This window comes from Salvia miltiorrhiza, chromosome 6 (assembly GCF_028751815.1).
Source record: "Salvia miltiorrhiza cultivar Shanhuang (shh) chromosome 6, IMPLAD_Smil_shh, whole genome shotgun sequence".
NCBI lineage: Eukaryota > Viridiplantae > Streptophyta > Magnoliopsida > Lamiales > Lamiaceae > Salvia > Salvia miltiorrhiza.
In genome coordinates this window covers 24,459,832-24,472,031 of record NC_080392.1, presented here as the reverse complement: position 1 = coordinate 24,472,031, position 12,200 = coordinate 24,459,832, and the positions used below count along the sequence as shown (strand labels likewise).

The 12,200-nt window shown below is 41.0% G+C and overlaps 1 protein-coding gene and 1 pseudogene across 1 annotated transcript; both read right to left on the bottom strand.

Annotated features, from left to right (window-relative positions):
• LOC130990671 (uncharacterized) overlaps positions 1–12,200 on the bottom strand; it is a 130,583-nt pseudogene that overhangs the window by 88,914 nt on the left and 29,469 nt on the right.
• LOC130988933 (probable indole-3-acetic acid-amido synthetase GH3.1) lies at positions 1,458–4,765 on the bottom strand. Its single transcript, XM_057912926.1, has 4 exons — positions 3,950–4,765; positions 3,513–3,614; positions 2,638–3,357; positions 1,458–2,370 (listed from the first exon to the last, which is right to left on the bottom strand). The coding sequence occupies exons 1-4, from the start codon at positions 4,252–4,254 to the stop codon at positions 1,710–1,712; spliced, it is 1,788 nt and encodes a 595-aa protein (XP_057768909.1). The 5' UTR covers positions 4,255–4,765; the 3' UTR covers positions 1,458–1,709.

Sequence of the window (12,200 nt, the reverse complement as noted above, 5' to 3'; positions counted from 1 at the left end):
TAAGGATCTTCTCCCTTTGGGATAGAAATTGATTATTTCTTAAGGATCTTCTCCCAACAAATGATTGTGTTTAATTTAATTACGCTGTTTTTTATTGCTTTTATTTGTATTGTATTATTGCTTCGACATTGGGGGTCCGGTAGACCTAGTATAGGCTTAGTAAATTAGGACCACTATGGTCACTATAGCTGCTGGTAGAGTCGAGCACTTGGTAGTTAGAATAGTAGGGTTATGCTGTCGAAATTTTGTTAGATTTCAAGTAATTTATTTTATTTGTTTTTTTCAATTAGAATTTGCAAGAATGAGTGATAATCGTATGTGGATGTACGCGAGATACAATGATCGTACTGCATTTGAAACGGGACTTGAGACTTTCCTTGAGTTCGCGAGAAATCAAACGGCGTACACAGATGGAGAAGGTAACATTAGGTGCCCGTGTAAGAAGTGCAAGAATCAAGCGTATTAATTTGGATGGCAATGATGATGATGATTGCATTTAATGTAAACAAATAAATTCAAATTACATTACAATAACCAAATTAAAACACTTTTGGTGTATTAATGTTTAATATATATATATATATAATTAATAATTAAATATTTTACCGACGATAAAAATAAGGACGGAAACGAACTCGATCAGTAATTAACAACATCTTTCAGGTATTATCTCCACATATTCTAAGATTATAAATATATGAGTGGATATATAGCATTTAAATGAATTAATAGGTGTAGATATATCAATAATACGAGTGTTCTGTACTGATGACCACTCGAAAAGAATTTCAAAGTTAAGCGTGCTTGACACAGAGCACAAGCAAGATGGGTGACCCACTGGGAAGTTGGGTGACTGACTCGAAAGTTCGGCTAACTTATGCAATACAGTATAAATACGGAAAAAAATTATAGAAATACAATAAATAAATAAATAGAATAAATAAATAAATAAATAAATATTACCGACGGCAACAGTGCCGTCGCTGATTGCCGTCGGTAGCCACGTTGGTTTCCGACGACTTCTCGGCCACCGTCCGACGAATTTTACCGACGGTAACAACGTCGTCGCTAATTACCGACGGCGGTTATCGTCGCTAAATCTCCAACACAGCTCCGCCGTTCTCCGACGAGAGATGGAGGCGGCATCGCCGTCGTTAATTGCCGCCGGCGGCGCCGTCGATAGAGTTTTCACCGGCGGCCGTGTCCGATTACCGACGGCAAAATGCCGTCGGTAATAGTATGTTTTTTTGTAGTGCTTTTATTCCTTGAATCAACATCTCGAACAATGAGAAAGCTTAACTCGTCGAAAAAAAATTGAATGAAATTTTTAAATTTAGAATTTTAATTATGCACTTATTTATTAAGTTATGAAAATGAGATCGAAATGAATTATAAATTTGGTCGATGCATGAATATGAAAAAAGATCCTAAACTTCATAGCTTTGGATTATTCAGTTCACGAGTGAATCTTGGAAGTGCTCAACAACACTAACATTACCCAAAATCAACACCCTTCTTTCTCCAACTTTTGACAAAGCTTTCAGCATATCTTTCACAATTCACATATAGATTTATTTGAATCTAAGCACAAAATTTGCAATTACAAAAGAAAAGATAAAACATAGATCACAGATTCACAATCCAAATCAAACAGAAACAATAAGCTTAACCTTTATTCCAAACACTAGAGCTTAAAATCGGCACCACCATCAAACCCGCCGCTCCGGCGTCCAGCGTGGCGCCTTGGGGCTGAAATGTGCCGACAGCACCCTCGCATCGAGCAGCTCCACGATGGGCGTGTAGCTCACGCACCTCGGAGCCTTGTACTGGTTGATCGACGCGCCCCTCGAGATTGCATAATCCATCAACTCCTCAAACGTGCCGCTACTCACAACCCTAATCTCGAGCGGCCCCACCGAGTTATCCGCCACCCGGCACTGCCGGTACACCGTGTTCATCGACTCTTCCATCGCCAGGCAGCACTCCGCCATAACCTCGCCGCCTGGCGCCTTGCCCTTAACGGACAGCTCCCAGTAGATTACGTAGTGCCCGGGGATCGAGCTCGTGTCCGCGTAGCTCGTGAACTCCACAACCGCCGCGCCGTGCTCCCTCAGAAGCGCCGCGGCGCTTTCCACCGCCCTCTGGAGCTCCAGCTCGTCCGTCTTGTCGGCGTCGATGCTGAGGAGCACGTTCTTCCGCCGCACAAACTTGAACTGCGGCGCCGCGTTGTGGTAGCCCGTGACGCGGAGGACGTCTCCCACGCGGTAGCGGCACAGCCCGGAGTAGGTGGTCACCACCAGTTCGTACTCCTTCCCGACCTCCACATCCGCCAGCTCCACCAGCGGCCGCGGCGGCACACCAGAGACGGACCTGGAATTTAAATAGATTTTTATATTTATAAATAACAATAAATTACAATTTATAATATAAAAAAAATAATTAATTACAATTTATTGTCTAAACTTTTCATGAATTTGAATTCAAACTTGATTTTATCAAAAAAAAAAAAAAAAAAAAATTCAAACTTGATAACCTCAATATTAAAACTCAAAACTGAAAGTTCAGACCATAAATTATAATCAACTTATATAAGACTCCATAAAACACAATCTTAATATAAAAATTAAGAAAAATAACCTGGTCGTGGGTGGGGCTTGGTCGTCGTGGGGGATGAACTCAAAGTATCCCATGTTGGGCATGATGGTGTACGACACCTCCGACGGCTTCGTCATAGGCTTCAGGTTGAGACCAAAGTAGCACTCCGAGGAGGCATACATCGTGCATGCCTGCGGGAGGCCGCCGCTGTAGAAATCGAGGAGTGGGATGTACTGTGCCATAGCACCAGTCACGATCACGTCAAGATACTTGGTGCTGGGCCAGATTCTGGGGATGATCCTCTCCCAGTTCTCACCCTCGCACTCTCCCACAATAAACTGGGCGAGTTCTGGATTAGGTTTCAGAATCTTAGCCATGCGCTCCTGAATGGCCGGGTCGGTTATCTTAGGGTTTAGTGAACCGGTGGCGATGTCGTGGGCGAGCGGTCTCCAATTGAGAGTGAGGAACTTGATGGCCCGGAGCAGACCGGAGGCGAAAACCGCCCCGACACGGAGGACCTCCTCACGCATGAGGAGGCCGCAGAGCATCTGAGTGTACATGCTTTGGAATGAATCGACGCAGAGGATGGCCTCGTCCGGGCTGGTGTAAACGTTGTAGGGGTCGACCGGCCGGTTCTTGAATTGCTCACTCTTGTAGTAGCTCGTGAGAACCGGGCGGGCGACCAGACCGCCGGGGGTCTTGGTCTCGGCCTTGATGAATAGGAAGTAGAGCCCTTTCCCTTTGTCGAGGCCGGGGACATATCTGCCAACAGACAAAAAAGCTCATGTTTACTTGAAAAGGCTATGTATAATAGGGCTTGAAAATTATTTTTGCCTGGTCTTTTTGAGGAAACAATTACGCCTTTTCCAGATTGATATTAACTTGACAATAGTAAAAGATAGATTAGGATTTCTCACAAATTCATCACCGGCATGAGAAGGCTGTACAACATCTGTCGCCGGTCCATCTCTTCCCGGATCGTCGGCATCAGCTTCCTCTCACCGGCTGATGTACCGGAACTACATAAAACGCCGTCGTTAAATTTATTTGTTCATTTCATTTAAAGAAAAAGGAGAGATTTTATTATGTAACGTTTATTAGTAATTAATTTTGTTTTATCTAGGTAGAAATAAATCGTTTTATCTCCTAAATTGCATAGATTAGGATCACGTAAAATCAGCAAAAATGCCATCAAATCATCCCATATACGAAAATTACGGATAAATTATACCAACCATATCCGTATATATAGTCACTTGCGGTGCAATATGAGTTTATAACCATGTACGCATGCGTTTTTTTTAGGAAATTAAAGCAAAAATATCCAATCACGGCTTTGTCGGAATATTTTTACCTAGTAAGAAACTCAGAGATGGGATAAGAGCAAAGGATAGGGGAGCGGTCGCCATTGGCGATGCGTTGGATCTCCGGCTGAAGATCCTCGTACGTGACGACCGGAACCTTGGACTTGAAGGCGTGGCGGTCGGTGGCGCCGCCGAGATTGAAGCGCTCGAGGTATTCAGTGCGGGCGTTTTGGGCGAGTATCTCGGCGAGCACCTTCTCTTGCACGAGATCGGTGGTCTTGGTCATCTCCTCGATGAAATTGAGAGTCTTAACGAATTTCTCGTTGACCGGCGGGGGAGAGGAGTCAACAGCCATGGTCAAACACAAATCAAACTCGAGAATTGGAGGAGAAGAAATGGATATATGTTAATTTTGATTGAAAAATGAAGTTGTTGTGTGTGATCTTTGAGAAGGGCGAGGAGGGGTGGGTTTATATAGCAAGGACATCATGCGGGAGTTTTGCGCAGAGGTAGGAGGGCCCACAAGCCACGTAGGATCGCACACGTGGAAGCCGGACTTTATATCCTTTTTTCGTCTTTTGTTTGGATGGGCATTGCTGTTTTTGGACATTTGTAACGTATGTGTCGTAGGAAATGTAACGCCCAGGGGTGGCACCGTGGGACCACGTGACGCCATCTTGCCTTCGTTGCAGGGGACACATGGGCCCACTGCGGATCCACGTAATCATTTTCCAGCTCCGGCTCTTTTGTCTGGCCTTAGTTTTTGTCGGTCAGGGACAATGATAGGCTGCCGGCGAAATCGAGTAAATCAAAACCATTAAGTAAATAAAAATAATAAAATATGAAATAGAGTCGGAGACTCGGTTTGAATTATTTGAATTTTTTTTTTTTTTTTGATCGGTCAAAGTCATGTTAGATGTTAGTAATTAGTTCTCCATCCACTTCAAGAACCACCTTATCTCTCCATTCACCAAATCCACCTTATATCTCCAATCTCCAATTCGCTCCCAAGAGGGATCGAACCCGGGTCACTTCACTTAAGTGAGGACCCGGTGGCCAGTGGGCTAAGCCCCCTGGTTTGAATTATTTGAATTTTACTTATTACAAATTCTTTCGAACTGGAGAATGGGGACATTTTGCTTTTGGCTTTGTTTTTTGAAAAATTATTCAACATTTGTATTATTTGTTGCAACAAAAAGTGGAATTTCTATGCAGAGGTCCCCCTCTATTAATCGATGGATTGTAGTTTCCATTAATTTACCAAATAATACAGATTATCCCCCTCCCGGAATTGCTGTAGATTGCCTGCCTATCATCACCCTATGCACATTATATTGTCGAATTGGATAACATAAACATAGCAAATTGATTCCCCTAGCAAAGGAGGGTGGGTTGTTTTTAAATTATAATCTAAATTTTGATTTTTGGGTGACTTTTTAGTTTAAACTTGAAAATACTACAAATCTAGTGTGTACAACTAGATTTTTAGGTGATCTTAGGTTATTATTCACTTAATAGTTTGAATCAAAATCTTCAAATAATTTAAGAATATTAGTATGTTGTGAGTGGAGAAATGAGCTTATAATTGATATTTATTGTACAAGATATTGATATTAAAAGATAAGAGATTGTGCCCAAAAATAGAAATTGCATACTCTTTTTTTCAGACGAATGAAAATAATGAAATGTACACACTTTTATGAGATAGAGATAGTATGTAAAAATTCATCCCATCAATTTCATATTACATTTATATATTAGACAATACTTGATATTTTCGACTTACCGTGATCATGATGTTCATATATATAGATTAAATAGATGGTGGAATTGAATTGCTACATAATTAAAGTTGGTGGATATAAACAAATAATTAGGGGATCGAATTGTGAGTTGATGCCAAAAGGAGTTGATGGTGAAGCAATCACGTGGACATCTTAGGGTAATATTGTCATTAGCGAGGCAGCTAGAATTTGTGTGTTTGTAGGTACACTATTTGTCAAGTAATGATACGGAATTTTTAATACCTCTATGTGGGATAGCTTTTTCCATTATACTAAGCTAAGTGGTGGTTACAATCACGATTTCCATAGTTTTCATCGCCTAATTATTCTAATCATGTTTCTCTCCTCATAAACAGGTCACAAGATATTTCGACTATTTTATTATACTTGTGTTCAAAAGTAAAAATTACCTATTTGATAAAGGCTAGTTGATAAATATTATTTGAATTTTTGATCTTCAAGTTTCACTAGAAGGGCGTGGAATCTGTCTCACCAATTCAAAGCAAGTGGATCCTGTCCCAGTGGAAGCCTATAGTTCGTTCGATACATGAATTTGTTGAAAAATAAAATAATCTCACTTTGTACGTTTCTAAATTAAAGAAAACATAGGCAGGAATTTTTTTTAATTGGATGGCACATATTTTTAATTTATCTCTTAATACTATTTCCAAATTGTCTCATTCTAATAATATTTAAATAATAGTATAAAATATTTAAACGGTCTAGACCAAAAAAACTTGAGTTTACAAATAATAATAACATAATTCTTTAGCTCCTTGTATAAATTGTAGGTCAAATATTCTTGCAATTAGAAATATATTCCACTCACGATTCGGTAGTTATTGCATTATTGAATTATTCTTAAATTATAGCCAAATAGTCGAACTTTGAGCCTACGATGATTTTTTTGTTCGAAATTAAAAGTATTCCTTCCATCTCTTAAATCAGTATTCATTTGAAAATAGCACGTAACTTCGATCCATAAAATCCTTTAAATTTGATATCATCACGCATGGCAACTACAGGTACCCGAATATCTGCTGCGGATATTCAAGTACCTGCATTACTCGCACTTTTACGAATCTCTGCAAATTGAGGATATTTTAAGCGCAAATTGTGGGTACCCGATCTGTAAAATGAGGACACCCGCAGCTCGACTTTCAAAAATTTCTTAAAAAATATCATAATATTCTTTCTATTTTTTTATATAAATTATTAAAAAATTCTGAAAAAATATAATAATATTCTTTCTAATTTTTATTTATTTTTTATAAATTATACAAGTAAATAAAGAAATTTAAAGATTCTATTGTAATGGACTCGAACTCAAGACCTCAAACCTTAAGTATTAACAACCTACCGCTAGGCTATGTTGCATAGGTGCGAGGGGGCGGGTGCGGGAGCGATACGATTCGGGTGCGGGGATACAGATTTTTAAAAATTATAGGGTGCGATTCGTGAAGGATACGTCTGCTATATATATATATATATATAGGGTTGAGTTCAACAGAGAATTATCTTTTTCGAGAGAACGAACAAATCTATATATTTTACGAACAGATCAACATAAGTAATGAACAGACGTATTTAGTAAAAATATAGAAAAACTCGCCACCAGCAGGATTCGAAACCGGGGCAAATTGTTGTTCATGCGGTACATTGATCTGTTCGTTAAAATTATAGATCTGTTCGTTTTTATTTTACGAATTCTCTATTCTCCACAATATTTAGCTTCTCTGTTGAACCCTTCTCTCTCTCTCTCTCTCTCTCTCTCTATATATATATATATATATATATATATATATATATATATATATATAGGGGAGGGCTAAAATAAAAACACTTCTTAAAATATAAAATATAAACAATTTTCAGCCCTTAGATCATCAAGATCTATGGTTGATTCGTAACCTTATTGGATGAATTCGTGGTCCTGAGTTCGAATCTCAAAGGTAGCAAAAAATTATTTTTCACAATTCGTAACCATGCTGGATGAATTCGTAACCCTGTTGGATAAAATTCGTACATTAAAAAACGTTTATATTTATATTTTAAGAAGTGTTTTCACTGTAGCCCTTCCCTATATATATATATATATATATATATATATATATATATATATATATATATTTATATATATAGGGTTAGGTTCAATGAAGAAGCCTAAATGTAAGCGAGAAGAGAGAAGTAATCTCATCCGTTGATCTTAGCTAATCTAACGGACATGATTTATTCACGCCATGTTCAACAGATTTTTTTGTTGAACATTCATCAAATATATTGAACATATACAATATTTTTGGGGGTTCTGGGGTTCGACCCCCCATATGTTCAACGAAAAAATTCGTTGAAAATAGCGTGAATAATTCATGTCCGTTAGATTAGATAAGATCAACGGATGAGATTACTTCTCTCTTCTCTCTTACATTTAGGCCTTCTTCATTGAACCTTGGCCTATATATATATATATATGCGAGGGATCTATAAAGAATGACCCATTAGTAAAGAATAGAGAATAAATCTGGACCTTTAAATCCACACAATCGGACGGCTCCTTTAAATTCAAATAATTAAGAAAAAAAAAACATAAAACCGTGTAGGATTAAAATTTTCAACCTTTCACCAGACGGAGGGCCTTTTTCAGAAATTTACCACAAAGGTAAATCTGGCAGTTCCGATTTTTTCTCTTCCACTCCTCGCCGCATCATCATCATCTTTTCTAGTATAGGGTTTTTCAAACAACTGATTTATGCTTAATTGTTCTAAATTTTGGGGTTTGTATGAGCTTTATTTTTAGATAATCTTCTGAAAATTGGTGCGTTTTATGGTGTATTTTATGCTTTGCAGGAGATTTAGGATTTCGAGATAAAGAGTGCAAATGTTGGAGAAGTTTGGGCAAAGAATTATGTTTTTGTGCATACTCTGGCGCGTCAGAGAAGCGAAGCCCCGCGCTGCAGAGAAATCCAATCGCCAGAGGAATCAATAGTCAGCGCAGAGGAATGAAAGACTCGCCAGAGGAATCACTTCGCTGCTGAAATCACTCGCCAGAGAAATCACTTCGCTGCTGGAATCATAAGTGCCAGAGAAATCAAAGCCAAGCCAGCGAAGTCAATCTCCAGGCCAGAGGAATCACTCGCCAGAGGAACCGAATGCCAGAGCAGCGAAGTCAACAAGCCAGAGGAATCGAAAGACGCCAGAGGAATCGAAAGCGCCAGAGGAATCGAAAGCGCCAGCGGAATCGCCAGTCAGAGAAACCGAGAGCCAGAGCGGAAGCCGTTCCACTGGCGAGAGCCGCGATTTCCGCCAGGGTGGAGATTATTTCCAGAACGCGCGTCACAGCTGGAGAGTTACCTTCCTTTGCACGATTCCTTTTAGAGTCCGGCTTTGCATGGCAACTTCCATGGTGATCTAGAGGGATTTGAAGTCTATAAATAGGGCCATACTTTTCATTGTAAAATATCATACTTTGCCCTAGTTTTAGACGCCATCTTGGAGATCTGTTGGCATCCGAAGCTTAGGAATTTAATTGCTTTCTTAGTTTTCGATTTTAGTTGTTTAGGTTTTAATTTAGTTTTATTTAGTTTTTATTCTTGGATTGTGATTGAGTGACACAATTACACGTTCAAGACGTTTACGGTATTTTGTATTTCAATTCAATTTATTTTGTTTAATCATGTTTACGTTTTTCATTCATGTTCATGCTTCCTTTTTAATTATGCAATTTAAATTATGCACTTTAGTTTCACGCCTAGATTAGTTGGTTTTTAATTTACAAGTATTTAATTTCTTAAGTTAGGTTTAATTTGAGTTGTTTAAATTCTTGCCTAGGTTAAGTTTAAATTCAAGTCAAGTTTAATTTAAGTTTAAGTTTAAGTTTCAGTTTTTAAAATCAAACTCTTTACTGCTTTCTTTTATTGCTTTTTCCTACGATACTACTAAAAGCCCTTAAAGACTTTTCTTGAGAGATGACACTGGGTCAACTTACCATCACTAGGATGTCCTTGTTCTATTGCAAGTCAACTTAGAGGTGTTTCTAGTTGAGTCAAATTTTGGCGCCGTTGCCGGGGAAAGTTTTAGGCATTTTAGTTGTGTCGTTTTGTTTACTTGCTTATTTAATTTTAAGTTTTTCTCGTTTTTGTTTTAACGTTTCTTCCACTCGGTGCGTTTAATCTGTGTGTTAAGTGTTGTGTATGCAGGGACGCCGTAGTCTGAAAAGAAAACTAACTTCCCCGCTGGATAACACTCGCACACATACCAGAGCAGACGTGTTATACTCTGACCCTGATTCTGAGGCGCACTCTGAAGCCAGCTCTGACCGTACAGAGCACACGACAGACACGGCAGAACAAGCTAAGGAGGAAGAGGCCAGCTCCGCCAATTTTCGCACTGAGCAGAATTTATACGAGGAGAAAGAAGTCATGGCGCAGAATATGGAATACATGGGAGACTTCATCAGGCCGGTGATCGGAGATACCAACATGTCGGCAATCGTGCTCCCCACTGCTGTGAGAAACTACAATCTCAAACCCAATGACTCGAGTTTACTGTCGGTGTTTCATGGGATGCCAAGCGAGGATGCGCTGCAATTCATTCGGGATTTTTGCACCCAAGTGCAAACCATACCACTGCTTAGCCTCACGGAGGACCAACTCAAACTCAAGTGCTTCCCCTATGCACTTAAAGACCGAGCAAGGACCTGGATGTTGTCTCTCCCGCCCAACTCCATTACCACTTGGGGAGAAGCGTGTGAAAAGTTCATGCTCAAGTACTATCCCAGCCACGAGACACAGGAGCTCAGGACGCAAATCATGGAATTCACCCAAGGAGTGGACGAGCCCCTACATGAAGCATGGGATAGATATCAAGAACTCCTCCGTCAATGTCCACAACATCAATTTCCCAACGTGATGTTAATGCAATTTTTCTACGATGGGTTAGTGGAAACTGCCCAATTCATGGTGGACAGCACTGCAGGAGGTAACATAGCTCGAAAGACTGCAGCAGAGCTGAAAGAGATATACAAGACCTTAGCCGAGAGCTCACAACAGAAATCAGTCCGTGGGAAAAGAGTTGAGGCCAGCTCTGTGACGCAACAGTATGAGCTGCAGAAGCAAGTAGCCGATCTTGTGAGACAAGTGCAGCATCTTAGGATGGGCAAGATGGAAACTCCTTCTATCCCGGTGCAGAATGGCGAGCCTTGCGGAATATGTGGAGATTTCAGCCATGCAGTCAATGAGTGCCACAGAATGGGCGAGTTTACTCCGGAGGGTGAAGCTGAAGTCTATGCTGCACAAGGATTTCAGAGCTATAATCAAATGCAGAGCAGACCTGGCTTCGTGCAAAACTACAATCAAGGGCAAAGCCATAATCAAGGACAGAGCTATAATAAAGGGCATAGCAGACCACAATTTGGGCAGCACTATAATCAAGGGCAGAGCAGACCGCAGAATTATAATCAAGGGCAAAACGTCAATAATGGATGGAGAGGTCAGCAGCCCTGCCCACCGCAACAAAATTTTCCCCAACAATATCCACCGAGGTATCAACAGCAAGGGAATTTTCAGCCTTCGCAGCAACACGCTCAGCCCCAGAAGTCATCACTTGAAGATACTTTGCAAGCTTTCATGGAGATTAGCAAGCAAAATATGGAGATGACTAAGCAGAATATGCAGTCTCAAGCATCCACCATAAAAAGACTGGAGACCACCGTAGGGCAACTGTCGGGCACCTTGAACTAATTGCAGCAGTAGCAGCAGCCCGGAAAATTTCATGGTCAACCTCTGCAAACTCACCAAGCTTTAGCTATCACTGCTCTCGAAGAGCAGACTTGGATACCAGAACAAACATGGTTTCCAGAGCAGACCAGGGTACCAGAGCTGACGTGGATGCCTGAACCGACTACGGTACTAGAGCAGAAGAAGGTAACAGCGCTGCCCAGCCCAGCTCTACCGAGTGCAGAGCTGCCCAACCCAGCCCTGCCGAGTGCAGAGCTGCCCAGCCCAGCTCTGCCGAGTGCAGCGCTGCCCAGCCCAGCTCTGCCGAGTGCAGCGCTGCCCAGCCCTGCCGAAACCAGCCATGCAGAATTCAGCTATGCAACCTTCAGCACTGTAGATTCCAGCACTGCAGAATCTAACACTTCAGAATCCAGCTCTGCAGGAGCCATCTATGCCAAGTCTAGCTCTGCAGCATCCTGCCATGCGTAGTTCAGCTATGCAAAATCCGGCCCCGCAGAGTGCAGCCTTGCCAAGTGCAGCATTGCAATGGTCAGTCATGCCAAATCCAGTTCTGCAAAACTATGGCATGAGAAAGGCACCTAAGCTGATAAGGACGCCAGAGCTAAGAAGAGCACCAGAGCTGAGACGAGCACCAGAGTTGATAAGGCGGCCAGAGCTAAATCTCCACAAGTCCACTACGCCGTATCGACCACCGAAAGTTGTCCAACGTTCCAGCTCACCTCTGCCACCACCGATTGTTGATCCAACCCAACCATTACCGAAGCAAGGAGATCCTGGCAGCT